The 17832-nt window shown below is 38.4% G+C and overlaps 1 protein-coding gene across 1 annotated transcript; it reads left to right on the top strand.

The window, feature by feature from the left end:
* Nucleotides 1-130: 130 nt before the first annotated feature.
* LOC108511828 (BTB/POZ domain-containing protein POB1-like) lies at nucleotides 131-14395 on the top strand. Its single transcript, XM_017846354.3, has 6 exons — nucleotides 131-216; nucleotides 11915-12151; nucleotides 12583-12704; nucleotides 12788-12851; nucleotides 12946-13252; nucleotides 13343-14395. The coding sequence occupies exons 2-6, from the start codon at nucleotides 11941-11943 to the stop codon at nucleotides 14151-14153; spliced, it is 1515 nt and encodes a 504-aa protein (XP_017701843.1). The 5' UTR covers nucleotides 131-216; nucleotides 11915-11940; the 3' UTR covers nucleotides 14154-14395.
* The last annotated feature ends 3437 nt before the right edge of the window (nucleotides 14396-17832 follow it).

Raw genomic sequence — 17832 nt, 5'->3', positions numbered from 1 at the left:
AATTTCATTTAAATTGTGACTTTATCCAACCTAATTAGAGGTTATTCAGAGTTTATCTTATCGTCCCTAATCTAGCACTATAAATAATAGCCTAGGGATCCATCACCTAAGGCACTCAAGTCCTGCATAAGTTGGAAGCTCAGGATCTCCTCTCTTTCTCTCGCAGATATCTTCTTCTTCTCTCTCGTGTGGGTGGGTGATCAACGATAGCCGGAGGTTAGTAAAAATTATTTATTTATTTATTATTCTACTGTGTATGAATACATGTATGTGATGATTTACGTGCATGTGTTCACGATATGCTTGCCCTGGCCGACGGCGGAAGGGGAAAGGGGAGAGAAAGCCACGGCCGCCGCCGAGGTGTCGTGGCCTCCTCTCCCGGTGGCCGGAAAGACCACTGGCCGGGCGCGGCCATGAATCTCCGACGGGCCGCGCCACCATAAAAAAAAAAAAAGGAGATGAAGGGGGTCTTCTTCCCACCGTGTCTTCTTCACCGTCGGAGGGAGCGGCGCGGCGCTATGCGCTCACACCGGCGGCCGCTCGTGGGAGGCCTCTCCGGCCGCATGGGAGGAGGAGGGAGGAGGCGGCCGCCGCCGCCGGTTTGGCTCCCTCTTCTTCTCCCTCTTTGGATCGGTTGGGGAAGAAGATGAAGGAGAAGAGGTTTCGGGTTCGGGCGTTTGGCTAAAAAAATGGGAAGTTTTACAGTTAACCCCCTGCACTATGTTAATTAAAAAAAGCGGCTTCCTAAATTTATACTTAATTCCCAGAGGAAATCTGTATTACATAAAGGTCCTTGAATATGTTTAATAGACCCTGACATACGTTATTTCACAAAAGGGTCTTCAGAAACTTACATATGATCCCCAGAAGTAAGTTTTATTACATACAGATCCTCTATTTGGTCCTCGTACTCAAGTTTCATTATAGAATAGTACACTAATAATTATATATTGCTCCCTGTAATGAATTGTATTGCATAAATAATCAATTTAGATGCTTTCTTATGATGAATCATGATTATTTAAATTGTTCATTTTTCATGGTCAAGAGTGATACATACATAAGACAAAGATGATTAAATTTTTGCACATTTGTGGTGACGAGCCAAAGCATCCCATAAATTTTTACATGTTTTAATTTAGTCAATAAAAGGTCTTTTATCACCATCTCATAAAATTAAACACTTGTATCATACATAATGACCACACCCAAAAAAAAGTCATTATACAAGGTTAATGATGGGATAAAATAATGTTATTAGTATGATATTTATGATGAATCTTATTGCCCAAAGGCCTTGAATTCTTTGATATCTAGTAAAATTATCTATTGAATAACAGTGTCTAAGAAAAGCTTATCAAAAAGGCATATACGCCTAAGAAAGGCTGGTACTTAAGTGAGCCTAGTGCTCTACCACCGATCTAGAGCTGATCTGGCTATTATTCTCTGAATTTTTCAACTAAACATCTAAAATTCATTAATTATCATACTTAATGCATTAGTTTTATCATAAAGAGGTAAATCATGTAAAGTTATTATTTGGATAATTAAGATAAATTATAATAATTCATATAAGGTATATATCCAATTAAAGCTTTATTTTGATACCGTTTTTTAAAGAAAGCGTCATGATAATTTGGGAGTAGCCGCAACATCCTAAATTATTATGATGTGTAATTTGGATCACATTCAGTATCGTGAGACAAATTAAATGATTAAACGGTATCTAACATTACAATCAGGTTAATAAAATAATTATTATGCCCACAGAAAAATAATTATTTTATTGACTTAATTGGAATAAGATAGTAAATTCATCACTAAAATGAGAATTTTCTATATCCACAGATAGTGAAAATTTTTTATTTTTAGCGTGATATTTACTAGTCTTATTAATAAAGTTTAAAGTGAATTCAATGCAACCTTTGCCCACAGGAAGGTTTGAATTTACTTTAATTTTGAAAATGTTTCATAGCATAATATGTTCTTGGTTATTACAGTTATTCCTACTACATTTTTGAGTACTGAATCATCTAGAGTTCCATTATTGAGTGGTGATAATTATTCTAACTAGAAAGATAAAATTTTGTTGACTTTGGGGTGTTTGGACCTTGATTTGGCGCTTCATGTAGATGAACCACGCGTCCCCACGGAATCAAGTTCGCCAACTGATGAGGCTTCTTGTGAGCAGTGGGAGCGATCTAATCGCTAAAGTTTGATGCTCATTAAGTCTTATATCAGTAAGGGCATTTGGGGTTCGATCCTTGACTGCCATAAGGCAAAGAATTTCATAAAGGCCATAGAAAAGCAGTTTATCAGTTCTGATAAGGCATTGGCTAGCACCCTAATGAAAAGGCTTTCAGTCATGAGGCATAACGGTTCTAAAAGTGTGCGTCAATACATTATGAAGATGCATGACATTGTTGCTTGACTCAGAGTTTAGAGATAGAGATTTCAAAGTCATTTTTGGTACATTTCATTTTGAACTCTCTTTCTAAGGAATATGGTCCTTTTAAAATTTTCTATAACACACATAAGGAAAAATGGTCAATTAATGAACTCCTAACCATGTGTCTTCAAGAGGAAGAAAGATTAAAACATGAGACTCTTGAAGTTGCTAATTTGGCATCTCAAGGTAAAGGAAAGGCTCATAAAGAAAAAGGTGTCCTTAAAAGGAAGAATGTTAAAGTGTCTTCCAAGCGTGAAGGCAATAAGGTTGCATGCTTCTTTTGCAAGAAAACGGGACACATGAAGAAGGATTGTACCAAATATAGAAGTGGCTCGAGAAGAAAAGGTAATCTACTATCTCTTGTGTGTTACGAGTCTAATTTTGTTAATGTTTCTATAATATATGGTGAATTGATTCTGGTACCAAAATTCACATTGCCAATATCATGTAGGATTTTTCTCTCCCTAAAAATTGGCATAAAGAGAAATATTATTAAAGAGAACTCCTCGTTATTATGGCATAGGCGATTGGGACATATCTGAATGGCAAGAATAAAGAGGTTAGTAAATGAAGGGGTACTAGATATTCTTGATTTTACCAACTTTGGTGCTTGTGTGGATGGCATAAAGGAAAAGAAAACCAACAAGACCACTAAAGGAGCCAAAAAGAGTTCTGAGACTCTACAGATAATACACACAGATCTTTGTGGACCATTTACCCCACCCTGTCTGAATGGTCAGAGATATTTTATCTCATTCATTGATGACCATACTCGATATATATATCTCTATAGTGTGACACCCTTTGCTCAATATTCAATGCCGGAAACACCACAACAAAATAGTGTGACAGAAAGAAGGAATATATGCTGATGGACATGGTAAGGAGCATGCTTAGTCATTCGAATATTCCTATCAAGCTATGGAGTGAAGCTTTAAAAACCGTTGTATATGTACTAAATAAAGTTCCATCTAAGCTTGTTCCTAAAACTCCTTTTGAGTTGTGGAAAGAATGGAAACCAAGTTTAGGACATTTACACATATAGGGTTGTCCAGTTGAGGTGAGGATTTATAATCCACACATGAAGAAATTAGACTCCATGACAGTTAGCGGTTTCTTTATTAGGTATGCTGTAAACTCCAAGGAATTCAAGTTCAATTGTCCCGCATACACACCTAAAATCGTTGAAGCTAGAAATGCTAAATTTCTTGAGGATCATGAGTTTAGTGGGAGTGATTTTTTCTCGAACCATATCGTTTGAGGAAATATATGAACCAATTGGTGAACCAAGTGGAGAATCAATTGGGAATATGGTTATTTTTCAAAATCCAGTTCAAAATATAATTGAAGAACAACTAATTTAGGAGCAACCACGCCTTGAGGAATAAACTCATATAGAACCTCTTATTGAATCAAGACGATCCTCAATAATAAGGAGACTAGCAATATCTACCGACTACCTTGTATACCTTCAAGAATCCGATTTTGATATTGGACCTCAAGTTAATCCTAATTCATTTTTAGAAGCCATGACAGGGGATCATTCCTCTCTATAACATGATGCCATGAAGGAAGAGATGGAATTAATGGCTAAAAATTAAGTCTGGGATCTCATCGAGTTACCACAAAGAGTAAAAGTCATTGGCTGTAAATAGGTCTTTAAGACCAAACAGGACTCCTCTGGTAGTGTTGAGCGATATAAGGCTAGACTTGTGGCCAAAGATTTTACTCAAAAGGAAGCAATTGATTTCCATAAGACCTTCTCTCCAGTTTTTAAGAAGGACTCTTTTAGGATAGTCATGGCATTAGTAGCTCATCTTGACTTAGAGCTACATCAGATGGATGTGAAAATGACTTTCTTGAATGGTGATCTTGAGGAAATGGTATACATGGATCAGCCTGAAAAATTTTCATGTAAGGATAGTCATCTGGCTTGCAAGTTAAGGAAATCTATATATGGACTTAAACAGGCCTTCCGACAATGGTATATCAAGTTTCACAATATTGTTACTTCATATGGTTTTACGGAGAACATTGTTAATCAGTATATATACCTTAATGTCAGTGCGAGTAAATATATCTTTCTAGTCCTATATGTGGATGATATTTTAATTGCAACCAGTGATTTAAGTTTGCTACGTGAAACTAAAGATTTTCTTTCCAAACACTTTGAGATGATGATTTGGGTGAAGCCTTATATCTCATTGGCATAGAGATTCATAGAGATAGATCCCGAAGGATATTGAGATTATCTCAAAGGGCCTACATTGAAAGAGTTTTAAGAAAGATTTAATATAAAGTTTTGTTCACCTTCAATAGCACCCATTGTCAAAGGAGACAAATTCAGTTTAACACAATCACCACAAAATAGTTTGGAACTGGAGCATACTAAAAGCATACCTTATGCTTCTGTATTTGGTAGCTTGATGTATGCTCGAGTATGTACTCGTCTAGACATTGCATTTACAGTAGGAATGTTGAGAAAATACCAAAGCAATCCAGGGCAGGAACATTGGAAAACTGCCAAGAAAGTGCTGCGGTATTTATAAGGAACCAAGAACTTCAAGCTTACTTATAGACATACGGATTTCTTGGAGGTTGTCGGATATCCAAATTTAGTTTTTGCTGGATGTTCGGATACAAGAAAGTCTATAACTACTTCATCAACCATAGAAGCAGAATTTGTTGCATGTTATGAAGCAACTTCACAGGCTAGCAGGATTAACGATCGTTGATTTTATATCAAGACCAATAAAGATCTATTGTGATAATTTGGCTACAGTTTTCTTCTCTAAGAATAACAAAAATGGCAGCCGTAATAAGCACATAGATATAAAGTATTTGGTTGTGAGAGATGAAGTAAGATCTGAAGATCAGTATTGAGCTGATGATTGCTGATCCCATGACTAAAGCATTGCCGGCTAAAGTTTACACTAATCATGTGGATCATATGGGACTTATTAGCTCATTTGATAAATGTGAATAATGCTTACAGCTTTGATACATGACTATGGTTATGCACATAAAGTTTATCTTTGTCATGTATGGTATCTTTTGATACATAAAAAATGGACCCTAAGGGACTATTATTTAGTCATTCAGTAAGATATGGATGTATCTTATAAAGTACACATCAATAAATACCTTACATTGTAATACATGGAAGAAAATGTCTTCATAATAAGATATAACCGCTATGATTCATGTAATGGTATTTCTTGATAAAGGATACAAGATTGGATAAATTTAATGGCCATAATACAGTTTTGTCACCTTTATGCTACGTGGGCCAAGTGGGAAAATGTTAGCATGTCTCCAAATTTTAGGAGACTTGATGTGCCCACTTGATCAAGCTTATCCCACATCAAGATAAACCTCGTTTAAATAGTGACTTAATCCAATCTGATTAGAGGTTATTCAGAGTTTATCTTATCTGGTAGTTTTTGTGATGGATAGAACTAATTAGAGATAAACCTTAAAGATAAGGATCCGAGTCTCTAACCTAGCACTATAAATAGCCTGTGGATCTATCAATGATGGCCGGTGGTTAGTAAAAAATATTTATTTATTTATTATTCCGCTATGTATGAATACATGTATGTGATGATTTACGTGCATGTGTTCATGATATGCTTACAACATGTATAAATAGGGATGCAAATGGGTTGCGTCGGATCATGAGTGATCCTGACCCAACTCAGTTTCTTGCTCGGGTTTTAATTTTGGACTCAGACATGACCCAATAAAAGATCGGGCTAGGTTGGGTCGGATCCACATCTATAATTTTTGATCCAATGGGTCATTTGGGTCAGGTCAGGTTCTTATATAATTCGGACTTGACCCAAAAATTTAGGTTCGAGTCGGGTTCGGATCGGCTCTAGGTCGGCCACAGGTTTGGATCCTAGGTATTATTTTTGCCAAACAAGTGAGGGCTTTTTGGAGCTTGCCAAACCGAGCAAATCCGTGGATGGTGGCAGTGGAGTCGGCTAGGTAGACGGGGCGGCTGTCGAGGGACCGGCGAGCATCGTCGATAGCAGCAGCAGTGTCGAGGGCAATGGGACCAAGGAGGAGGATGACGAGGATGATGACGAAAAGGGAGGCGATGTTGTAGGCAAGGAGGAGGAAGGCCCAGATGAAGGTGACCATGAGGCGGAACTAGACCTTGGGGACGACGAAGAGGACCTTGGGGAGGGAGAGCTCCTTGGCTGTGTAGATGGAGGCGACGAAGTAGACGACAGCGGAGTTGGAAAGGATGGAAAGGATGAGGAGGGCAAAGAGGTAGGTAGCCTTGAAGAGGAGGAAGGTGGACCATTCGGATGAGAGGCAAGAGAGGATGCTGAATTTGGAGGGGGAGCCAGGGGGCATCGTCGAGGGTATTCTTGTTGCGGTCGATCTTGGAGAAGAGGAGGTGGGAGACGTAGGTGTGAGCGAGGCTAAGGATGGAGAGGGGAGGATGAGGGCGAGGGCGAGGACAATCTGGGAGAAGATACGTCACCATGAGAGCACGATCTTAGACACATCTTGACACCAGATCCATGCTAGTGTTACGATTAGGGTTCCTCTATGTGCGGAGATTGGGGAAGAATTGGGGGAGAGAGATATAAGGAGAGGAAGGAGTATTTTGGGAACGAATAGGGAATGGTGGGCTAGTGGAGGATTTGGATTTGGGAGATTGCTCTAGTCTTCTATCTAAATTGGTTGCAGTATCAGCCATTTGATATCAATCTAACGGCCAGCAAATTTTAAGCGGTTTGTACCAGCAGCCCATAGGCCCAAATAATTTTACAAATTCAGTTCAGATCAGGTCGGGTCATAGGATTGAAAACCTAAAATTATCCAAATTTTAAATGGGTCGGGTCGAGTCGGGTTGGATTTGAATTCAGTAAACCCAAACCCGACTCAAAAAATAAAATGGGTATAATTTTAGGACTTGACCAGCCCTACGAGTCCTCCAAAATGGGTCGGGTCGGGTCGAATCTAAGCAGGTCGGGTTGGGTTGGATTACTGGTCAACCCGACCCATTTGCAGCCTTATGCATAAAGATTCAATGGAGCAATCACTCAGAGAGAGAGGCTACTTGGGAGAAGATGATATGAAGACCAAATACTTGTTTGAGAATTAAGGTATGTCAAATTTCAAGGATGATTTTTTTTTAGGAGGGAAAAATGTAAGAATTAGGCCAACCGGGCCTAATCTAGACCAAAGTCAGTAGGTCCAACCGGCTTTGATTGAAACTTAAAAAAATAGATTGAAATAGAGGATCGTGATTCCCTACTCGATCAGTTGGAATGGCCACCATAGAGGCATAGCAGGGGAGGCACGACTGGCACAAACTCTATGGAGCTGGTGCTAACACGGCTAACAATCATTAGGGGTTATTGCAACTAATGAATGGCCGGTCGGTGCCACCATTTGTCCAAGTTTATCTCTCTCTCCTGTGGCTTCTATATAAATTCCTTCCCTTCGATTGATCCCTCACCACTCACGTCCCTAGCTTCCTCCTCCTTCTCTGGTGGTCGGCGAGCCACCTTGACCGAGAGCCACCTCCCGAATCTCCCTCTTATTCCGAGTACCCTATTGCGAGAACCATCATCTCTCTTCTCTCAAAATCCGCCAGAACCCATCTCCTCAGCCAAAATCCACCGCCTCCAACCCTCGCCGATGAGTTCCACGCCCCCATCGTCGCCCCCTTTGGATGAGTTGGCTGCCACCGAAGCAGCTAGGGGCGCTGCCCCTCTTTCTTTCTTTCTCCATCTTGGCCGAGCACGGCTGTTCCCATTGGTCATTGACGGACGCTCTCTACAGCCGCCACCGCTGTCGGCTGCCGCCACCGCCCCACCACCATGGTCAATCACCGGCCGCCTCCTTCCTCATCTATTTTGCCCAGAAAGAAGAAGAAGAAAGAAGAAGAGGAGGAGGAGGAGGAGAGAGAGAACTCATTCCTTCCTCTTTCTCTCTCTTATTTTCTCTCTCTTCTCTTCTCTCTAATCTCCCTCTTTTTCTCTCTAAAAGACCTATGAACCCTAAGAGGGTCCCAATTGCCCATCCACTGGACCCTGAGCTGACCTCTGCATAGAGACTGTGAACAGCCCTAGTGCCCTGGCTGCTTCTCGGACCGATCACCCCAGTTTTATTGAATGTCCCTAAAACTCTTATTGATGAACCTTGTTGATTGACCTTAGCTCTGATTGAGTCCGATTCATTGAACGAATCGTCTAGACCTAACCCACTCGCAACCACCATACACCCGATCAAGTCTTCTCATATTATTTATAATTTCATTAAAGTCATCAAATAAAATTTAATTTTGCTGTTAATATTTTAAATAGGTCTAGCAAAGACGCTTAACAAAGTTTGAAAGTCTAAGACAAAAAGGTAAGTAGATCTTACACTCCTTATTTACTTTTTAAATTATTATGTCTTCTTTGCATAAGATTTGCTTGTGAAGATATCATGTTTTACTTAAAATTATGGATCAACATAGGTAATAAAAATCATTCTTATTTATGAAAATAGTTGCATGAATATTTTTTAAAAAATAGTTTTATTATGAAATATGAATCTGTTCGTGTCATTTAGTGTTTTTTGTCTATTTATATGTATGTTTTAAGAAAAGGATATGAATACCTCAAAGGCTCTTAGAGAGTTATGTATGATCCCCAGAATTGAAAAAATCGACACTCAGAGCTAACATCCATATGAAACACAGCCCTGCCAATGGGTATAAAATTAGCATATGAAAGAAGAATCTTTATCGATTATGAAATATGACCCTATCATAGGTATAAAGTGATCATAGGATGAATATCTGTGAGCGATGTTTTGAATTATATTATGGCTACATGGTAGAAGAATGGTTTATGAATGCATTTGATAGTATAACTATGTTATCAACATAACTCTTCTATCAACTTTGAGTTAAAATTTTTGATGGGCTGAAGCTTGCCCACCATATGCTAAACAATTTCTAGTCTCAGTATCTTTCTTTTGCCAATATGATCCCAACATATATAAGTCCAACATCTTCTTCCACATAGAGTGTCAAAGGGAGCCATTTAGATGATAGCTTGATAGTTGTTGTTATACAGAATATTCACAAAAGATAAGTGCTCATGTTAGGATCCCTCCAAATCCAATGCACATGACCTCAATGTATCTTTGAAAGGTTTGAATCGTCATTTCTGACTGTCCATTTGTCTGAGGGCGAAAGGTTATAATGAATTCTAATTTACCCTTCCTAGCTTGATGCATTCTCATCCAACAATGAGAGACATCATGTATCCCTATCAAACATAAAAAAGATTGGAGCACCATAAAGCCTTATAATTTTGTTAATATACAATTCGACTAGCCTTTCCATAAAGAAACCGACTTTGATGGGCAAGAAATATGCTGACTTTGTCAGTTGGTCTATAATCACCCAGATAGCATCATTTTTTTAAGAGTCCTTGCTTACCTGGAATGAGATCCATCGCTATATGTTCCAAATTCCAAATTAGCATAAAGAGAGGTTGCTATGGTCCTGATGGCAATTGGTGCACCGCTTTTACCTGAGGTATTTGCCCTTTTATGCCATTTCATCATAAATTTTCTCTTAAATCCTTGAACATTTTAGTATTTGTTGGATGTACTTATAGGTAGCGTTGTTAGCCTCAGACAAAATTTATTTCTTCAGTTTGCATTATTTGGGTATTGCCAAATCTTAAAGACCTATTTTTATAAATTCCCAATTCAGATGCCATACCAGATTGTACCCTTTTTCTATCCTCTATAGCTCTATATCATCTCCTTGGGATTCTTCGATTCTTTGAATCAAGGTAGGTTGCATCATTAGAGTAGCAAGCAGGAGATTCTAAATTGTACAATCATACCTCGATTTCTAGTATTTTTAAGTCTTGTAGAATATACTTCTATAAGATAATCAAAGCTGCTATACCACCTGACAATTTTTTGCTCAAGGCATCTACCACTATATTTGCTTGCCTTGGAGGTAATTGATGGTCAAGTTATAATCCTTTATCAAGTCTAACCACCTCTTATGCTTCAAATTTAGTTCTTTTTGTGTAAAGATGTACTTGAGAAAAATTTCACATAGAACACTATACAAATAATATCTATAAATCTTTAGGGCAAACACTACTACAGTTAACTCCGAATCATGGGTAGGGTAGTTTTGCTTATATAACTTTAGCTATCTGGTGGTATATGCTACCAACTTTCCATGCTGCATCAAAACACATCCTAGCCTCTCTAAGGAGGCATCACTATAGATAGCAAAATCTCTACTTCCAAATGGTAGAGCAAAGATAAGAGCTTGGCAAAAAGGATCGAAATAGAAAGTCTTTATCCTTTCTTTAGTGTTTCTTCATAAAGGACGAGCTCATCATTCCTATGTAATGTCACCAGCCAGAAGTCTCAGGCAACTCTAGGGTGAAGCTTTGAGGGATGTAGTACTCGATGCAAATCTTTATCGGGTCGTTCTCCCTTAATTTATTTTTCTTAGTAGCTAGGGTAAAATTAGCTGCCGGTGAGGGTTCTTTCGAGCTTGCAGAGCTTTAATTAGGAGAGCACCGAGCCACAGGCTCATTAGCTGAAAAAAAACTCCGCTATTTATCTCATCATTTTTCCTGATCAAACAAAAAGAAAAAAGGGAAGGTGTTAGGTGTCATCTTGCGTATTTCCTTTCTTAAGCATTGGGATAGGTCTAGAGATCACAAAGAGACTTGTGAAAATATTATGTGTTTTATCAACTACATCTTCCACCTTTTTAATGATAATTGATTTATCCTTTCAATCCCAGGAGACCTTTAGTCATGAAATTTAAGGTCAGATGGTTCAAGATTAAGATAATAGTAAATTCTTGACTTGGATCGGCCCTTTAAAAAGAAGTGCATGTCTAGAATACAAAATATGTTCAATAAGGAAGATCACCAAATAGTCAAAGCATGAAAAAATATTTAAATTTTATAGGCAGCATTGTAGGAGGATAGTAATTTAGCTCTTGCAAGTTGCAATAGACTCATTGCACCATTATGGATTTTTAGCTTATGTGGGATAGTACATATTTGGGGAGTTTTAAAGATTTTTTTCCTTTTTAAATTAAACTTGAAACCGTTATTTCCCATATCTCCCCTTTTCCGGAATCTGGTTTCACCTTTTTTGAGCTACTCCTTGAGCTACTTCAGAATTAGGCTAAGAGATATAGCGATATAGTTGAAGTTAAACTACGTTATCGAATAAGATCGGAAAAACCAAAAAGAGTTTTTGTGGGCAACTAATTCTAGATTTATATGACAACTAAATCAAATTTTAAACATGATTTATCTTATTGCTTATATCCCGGGCCAAAGGTTCCATGGTCGGGGAAAATCCTGTTTTTGGTAAATAAAACTCCTACTTTTGAGATCTCTCTCACGCTAACCTCCTGCCGAAGCCCTACCAAATCTCATCTTTCTCTTTTGACAGGAAACCTCCCTCTATTCGTTTTCCATATGGCGTCACCCGAGGAGAAGACCGAAGCAGATGGAAAAGGCAACGCTCTCAAAGGATTCAATTCATTCATCAAGGAAAGAGATCTTCTCTATCTCCCAGACCATGCCCTAAGGGTACAGATAGTTTCAAAGCGACCACACGGTGAGGAACGCATCGCCACAGAAGAGTCTCCGAAACCCGAAGCAGAAGGATCGGACAACGTCAGAAATGGTGAAAGTTTTCAGAGTGTCTACCATTCCTTGAACAGTATCCTTTTTTGTTAATCCTTTTTAACAATTCGATGAATAAGAAATATTCGTTCGTCAACAATGCAACTTTGCTTCATAAGCACATCTACTGTTTACATATACATGGAAAAGATAGCATATCTAATGTACTTAAGTATCTAGATTTTTAACATGCTTCTGCTTTTTATCACAATCTGGCAAATTTTAAATGACTGCTTCAAAAAGAGCCCAAAACAATGGACAGTAGATGCAATATGCACCTTCTTTCTTTCAGTTTCACAGAGAGAGAGAGAGAGAGAGGGCAGATCTACACTCCACTTTTGTCACCCCTAAATACAATACAGCTTGCGCTCTCTGTTACTGTAGGGATTGGGCTCCATGTGGTACTTATATTTCTTTCTTTTTGGATTGAAGGTACTTATATTTCTAGACGGTCAAGGGGTGTAGATTTTTCTACTACTGGAGATGGTTCTGGGGACGAAGTCATCAATGTCAACTCTAAGCTTTTATCCCGGAAGAGCGATCTGTTTCGCAAGGTAGGAGAACCAGAGTTAGATTTCAGTTTAGTTCCTTATTATGTTGTTTAAATCACTCAACTTCCTATTGCTCTATTTTGAAGTTATTCAATGAAATGAAGACAGCAGTACTAGAGGAACCTCTAACTATTCAAATTGAAGCATCTGGTATGTGCTAAATTATCATGCACGTGATATTTCGCTTATGTTTTTTTTTTTTTCTCTCTCGGTGTAACAGTTTGAATATGATTTGATGGAACAGAGGAAAAAGCCTTCTTCGGGCTTCTGGAGTTCATCTATTTTTCCAGTCTCTCAGCATCCTCTTACGAAGAAATTGTGGATTTGCTGATGATCTCAGACGAGTTCCAAGTTCTTTCATGTGCTTACAAATGCATAGAACAGCTGGTCCACACGCTAAACTCAGCACTCTCTTGCTTTGAGCTTTCGCATAAAGCAAGCTGGATCCAAGTAAAAGAGTTGCTATTAAAGGAGGCAATAAAGTATGTCACTCAAACTGACCCTCAAAGAATGATGTTTCCAAAACTTAAAGAAGACCGTGATATAATGAGGTGACTCCTGATCAGCTACTCTCTTCTTTTTCTATAGCTTTCCCGAATGATCGTTATGAATCAATTAAAACTTTGGATTCGTCTGACCAGCATGAAAGATGAACTACTTCCGCTGCCGTTTTCCGGAATCGAGGCAATCTTTCGCATGGACCGGATCCCAGTTGAATCAGAAGATGCTGTCTATGATTTTATCCAGTATTGGGCACAGACCCACTACCCAAAACCAGAGGACCATTCCGCTGCCAAGGAACTGCACCTGGAGCGCCTCATCCGCTTCAATTACCTGACACCCCAAAAGCTGGAAGAGGCCCTGCAGAGTGACTTCTTTCACCCTGAATCCGCATCCATGGCTGTCATCGAGGCCCTGGCTTTGAAGGCCAGGGACCCATGCACACGCGGACTCGGCCCGGGTTGGTGCTCGAGCAACCACTTACGTGAGCGGCGTTACAAGCGCCCGCCCGTAACAGTTAACAGGCTTTGGTACCCAGAATTCGACCGTTGCGAAGTATATTGTAGCCTCACCATGTCTGATTTATTGGACATGTTTCACTCCATAGGCAGTAGAGAGTCCGAGGACTTCCAGTTCGGCCACCAACTTTTCAGTCTAGTGGCTTCCTGCAAAGTTGGCACAAGCGAATTTTCTTTTGAGCTATGCATTACTGCGAAGGCAGAAATCTTGGGCAAGAATGTCTATGCCACTAGGTTTCTAGCAATGAAAGAAGTAGATGACTTGGTGGATTTTGTTGAGATGGGAACGGGCACCTTTATGCCTTCTAAAGAGGAAAAAGCTGGCTGTGATGACCTCTTACCTGGGTTCTGGCCTCAACTTCTTACTGGTACCGGCCCTTTCATACACGGTGGAATTCTTCTTTTATGCGTGGAGATCACTTGCAGACGGTAAGACGGATCTTATGCCAGTAAAGCACTTGCAAGAAATGCCTTTCTCACTGCAAAGGTAGAATGGTGGCAGTGCTTTCAATTTGCTGAATTAATCAGATTGTGCAGGAAGTTTCTTTATCCAGACATATATATGTTTGAATTGGAATCAAACATATGCCGTTAAACTTAGAATACATTTTAACTATATTTTGTTTTTTTGATTGTATTAATCCATGGAGACACCAAAGAAAGATTGATTGACTAGTCATGACCATAAATATATGATCATAGACCACTGAATACACCTGAAAAATGGAGGTGTAAATTTGAGATCCAGCAGATGCAAGGGAAAATCAAAAGGCTGTGTATCAGATCAGTGCAGTGCATGGCATTCATGAGGATCACCAACCAATGGAGCGGGTGTGAATAATCTGGATTATATAAGTTGGTTTCCAGGCAAAAAGCTTTCACAAGACCTCTAGCTACTGATTTGTGTTAGTTAAAGGAGTGCCCATGCATTTCTGGTATCAATCAATGGAATAAGAGCTTACTGCGAGTCCAAAAAGGTGTAATGCGCCACCAGCTCTGAAGCTCGCCTATTTCTGTTATCATATTCCCCTCTCCGGCACCTCTTCAATCAGAATAAAGTCCTGGCTAGAGTTGTAAGCATATCGGGTGGGATTAGGAACGGGCATAACCCGGCAGAGCCTATATCGATCTAAATCGGGTCAAAATGTAATCCAAACACCAACCATAATATATATATATATATATATATATATATATATATATATATATATATATATATATATATATATATATATATATATATATATATACATATATACATATATATATATATATATATACATATATACATATATATATATATATACATATATACATATATATATACATATATACATATATATATATATATATATATATATATATATATATATATATATATATATATATGTATATATGTATCTATATGTATATCTATATCTATATGTATATATATATATATATATACATATATATATATGTATACATATATATATACATGTATACATATATGTATACATATATATACATATATATATACATGTATATATATATATATATATATATATATATATATATATATATATATATACATATATATACATATACATATATATACATATATACATATATATACATATACATATATATACATATATATATATATATATACATATATACATATATAGACATATATATACATATACATACATATATACACATATATACATATATACATATATATACATATATATACATATATATATACGTATATATACATATATATACATATATATATACGTATATATATATATATATATATATATATATATATATATATATATATATATATATATATATATGTATATATATATATATATATACACATATATATATTGATTTTCATGGGTTCAAGAATCTAGGATCACCATCCATGCTTCAGAAAAGCTCTAAATTGTGAGCAAACATTGTAAGTTACCTCTATCCCTAGTTTTTTTATCATGCACATTATCTGATTTATGATTGTTATCTGCAATTTAAATTATGGATATTATCTGTACATATAATTTGTTTAAATTAAGTATCGCATATGCACTACACAAAAATAATTTGAAATATTGGATCAAGTATGAAATGATTTACATAGGATGGACAAAATTTTATCGCATCGATAAATATGTTGATTTAATCATGTTGCTATTGTCAAACCCGGCCCTTTAAGCGAATTGACATGGTCCATTCGACTGGCCCAATGGAATTTGGCTGAAGACACACACAAAACAAAAGGAAAAAAAATTCTTGGGGCTTGTAGCCCGGCCTGGAGTGGCCAGACCTAGCCCGATCCACTGGCCCAACCCAACGCACAGGCAGAGAAGAAGACTCCGATGGAAGTCTTCCTCTTCCTCCTCCTTGATTCGTCGTCGGAAACAACCATCGAAACCTCGTCGGACCGAGGTAATTGCCCTACGCCTCCTCTTTCTTTTTCTTTTTTTAGAGCTGCTAGCATGTTGGATTTAGCCGACAAATTGTTAGAATTTCACCCAAAAATAGAGTGCTCTATTTTGGCGACCCTTTCTTCTGAGTTGCGCCACTATCGGCTGCTAGATTCGGTCGGGTTTTGTTGCCATCTAGAACCCCTGAGAACATGTGGTTGCCGGTTAGGGAGTTGGCCATGGTTCATGCCGAGTTTGATTGGTTTTTTGATGACCTTCTTCCGCTTCTTCCCTTCTTCATATCGACCAAGCACCATCGCCGTTGGTGCCACAGCTGAAGGCCGGAGCTCGACCACCTTGGGCAGCTACCCCCTTGATCTAAGAAGAAGAGGGTGAGATCGGGCTTTTCCCTATTTGAAGGAAAAAGAAGAGAGTCTTCTCTCTCTTCTTTCTCTCTCCTCTCTCTAGTTCCTCTCTCTTTCTATTTCTCTCTCTTTATCACTTTTCTCTCTCTATAGGTTTTAGTGGACTAGTGGCAGGACTAGGTATTTTCTAAAATCAGGCCAACCCTTAGAGGGGTCCCGATCAGTGTTGTGTAACCTGGAGCTCCGGACCGTTGTTGGTGTTGGGTCGGCGTTATGTAGTCATAGGAAAGGCTCCAAGTCGGTGTTGTGTGGCCGATGAGGGATTTCAAATTTTTGGGTTGACCTCTCTCTATCTTGGTATTCTCTCTCTTCTTTCTCTCTCCTCTCTCTTAGTTTTCTCATTCTTGTTCCTCTCTACCTGGATTGTTTCTCTTTCTTATTTTTTCCTCTTTATGTGGTTCTATGGATCCAACTGGAGGGTCCTAGATGTTTTCATTATGGACCCAGATAGACCCTGGTAGACGGTCCTAGACTAGTATCGTTGCGACCACCTGTCGCGCTAGTCTTACCCTAACCATTGTCAAGTACTAGTGGACTCTATCATTATAAATCTCTATTATGTTACCCAAACCATAGTTTGATTCTTATTTCATGACTTGATTGGCTTGATTGGCCAGAGCGGATCGACACGGATCGTCGGACGCTGCTACCTAGTTGACCCTATCCATCCTGCACCCGATTGTTGTCCACCCGATTGTTGTCAGCCGCCATTGGACCCATAATTGATATATAATTCTTGATCAAATGAATTGGATTATGTTGTGCTGATCGATTCAAACAATTGGGCGTTGTTATCTAGTTGGCATCATATATCTTTCTATATGAATCTATTTTCACAATCAACCCTGATTTTGTATAGGGCTACAATCATCTGGAGGGCTCCGAATTAATGGACGTGGTGCTTTGGACTAACCATGTTATATTGGTTGCCCCGTCGTAGATTGGAAACGTGATTATGGTTAGCCTAAAGCTGGGAAAAAAAAATTGATGTGTGGATGTGAACTGGATTGAATAAACAAGGAATTTGGTCTTATCTCGTTAATATGGCAGGCCCCATCATAGGCTAAAAATATGGTACTTTTGCAGGCTTCGTCACAAACTAAAAATGTGAAACTATATCAGGCCCCATCAAAGGCTGAAATGTAAAACTATAGCAGCCCTGCCACAGGTTGAAAATGTGATACCTCGGCAGGCCCCATTACAGGCTGGGAAATGTGACCGAGATTTAGCCCAAAATTGAAAAGATAATTGATTCATATCAAGTTAAAAAGAAATG

The sequence above is a fragment of the Phoenix dactylifera genome, chromosome 1, assembly GCF_009389715.1.
Source record: "Phoenix dactylifera cultivar Barhee BC4 chromosome 1, palm_55x_up_171113_PBpolish2nd_filt_p, whole genome shotgun sequence".
NCBI lineage: Eukaryota > Viridiplantae > Streptophyta > Magnoliopsida > Arecales > Arecaceae > Phoenix > Phoenix dactylifera.
This window is presented reverse-complemented; position numbering and strand designations above follow the sequence as displayed.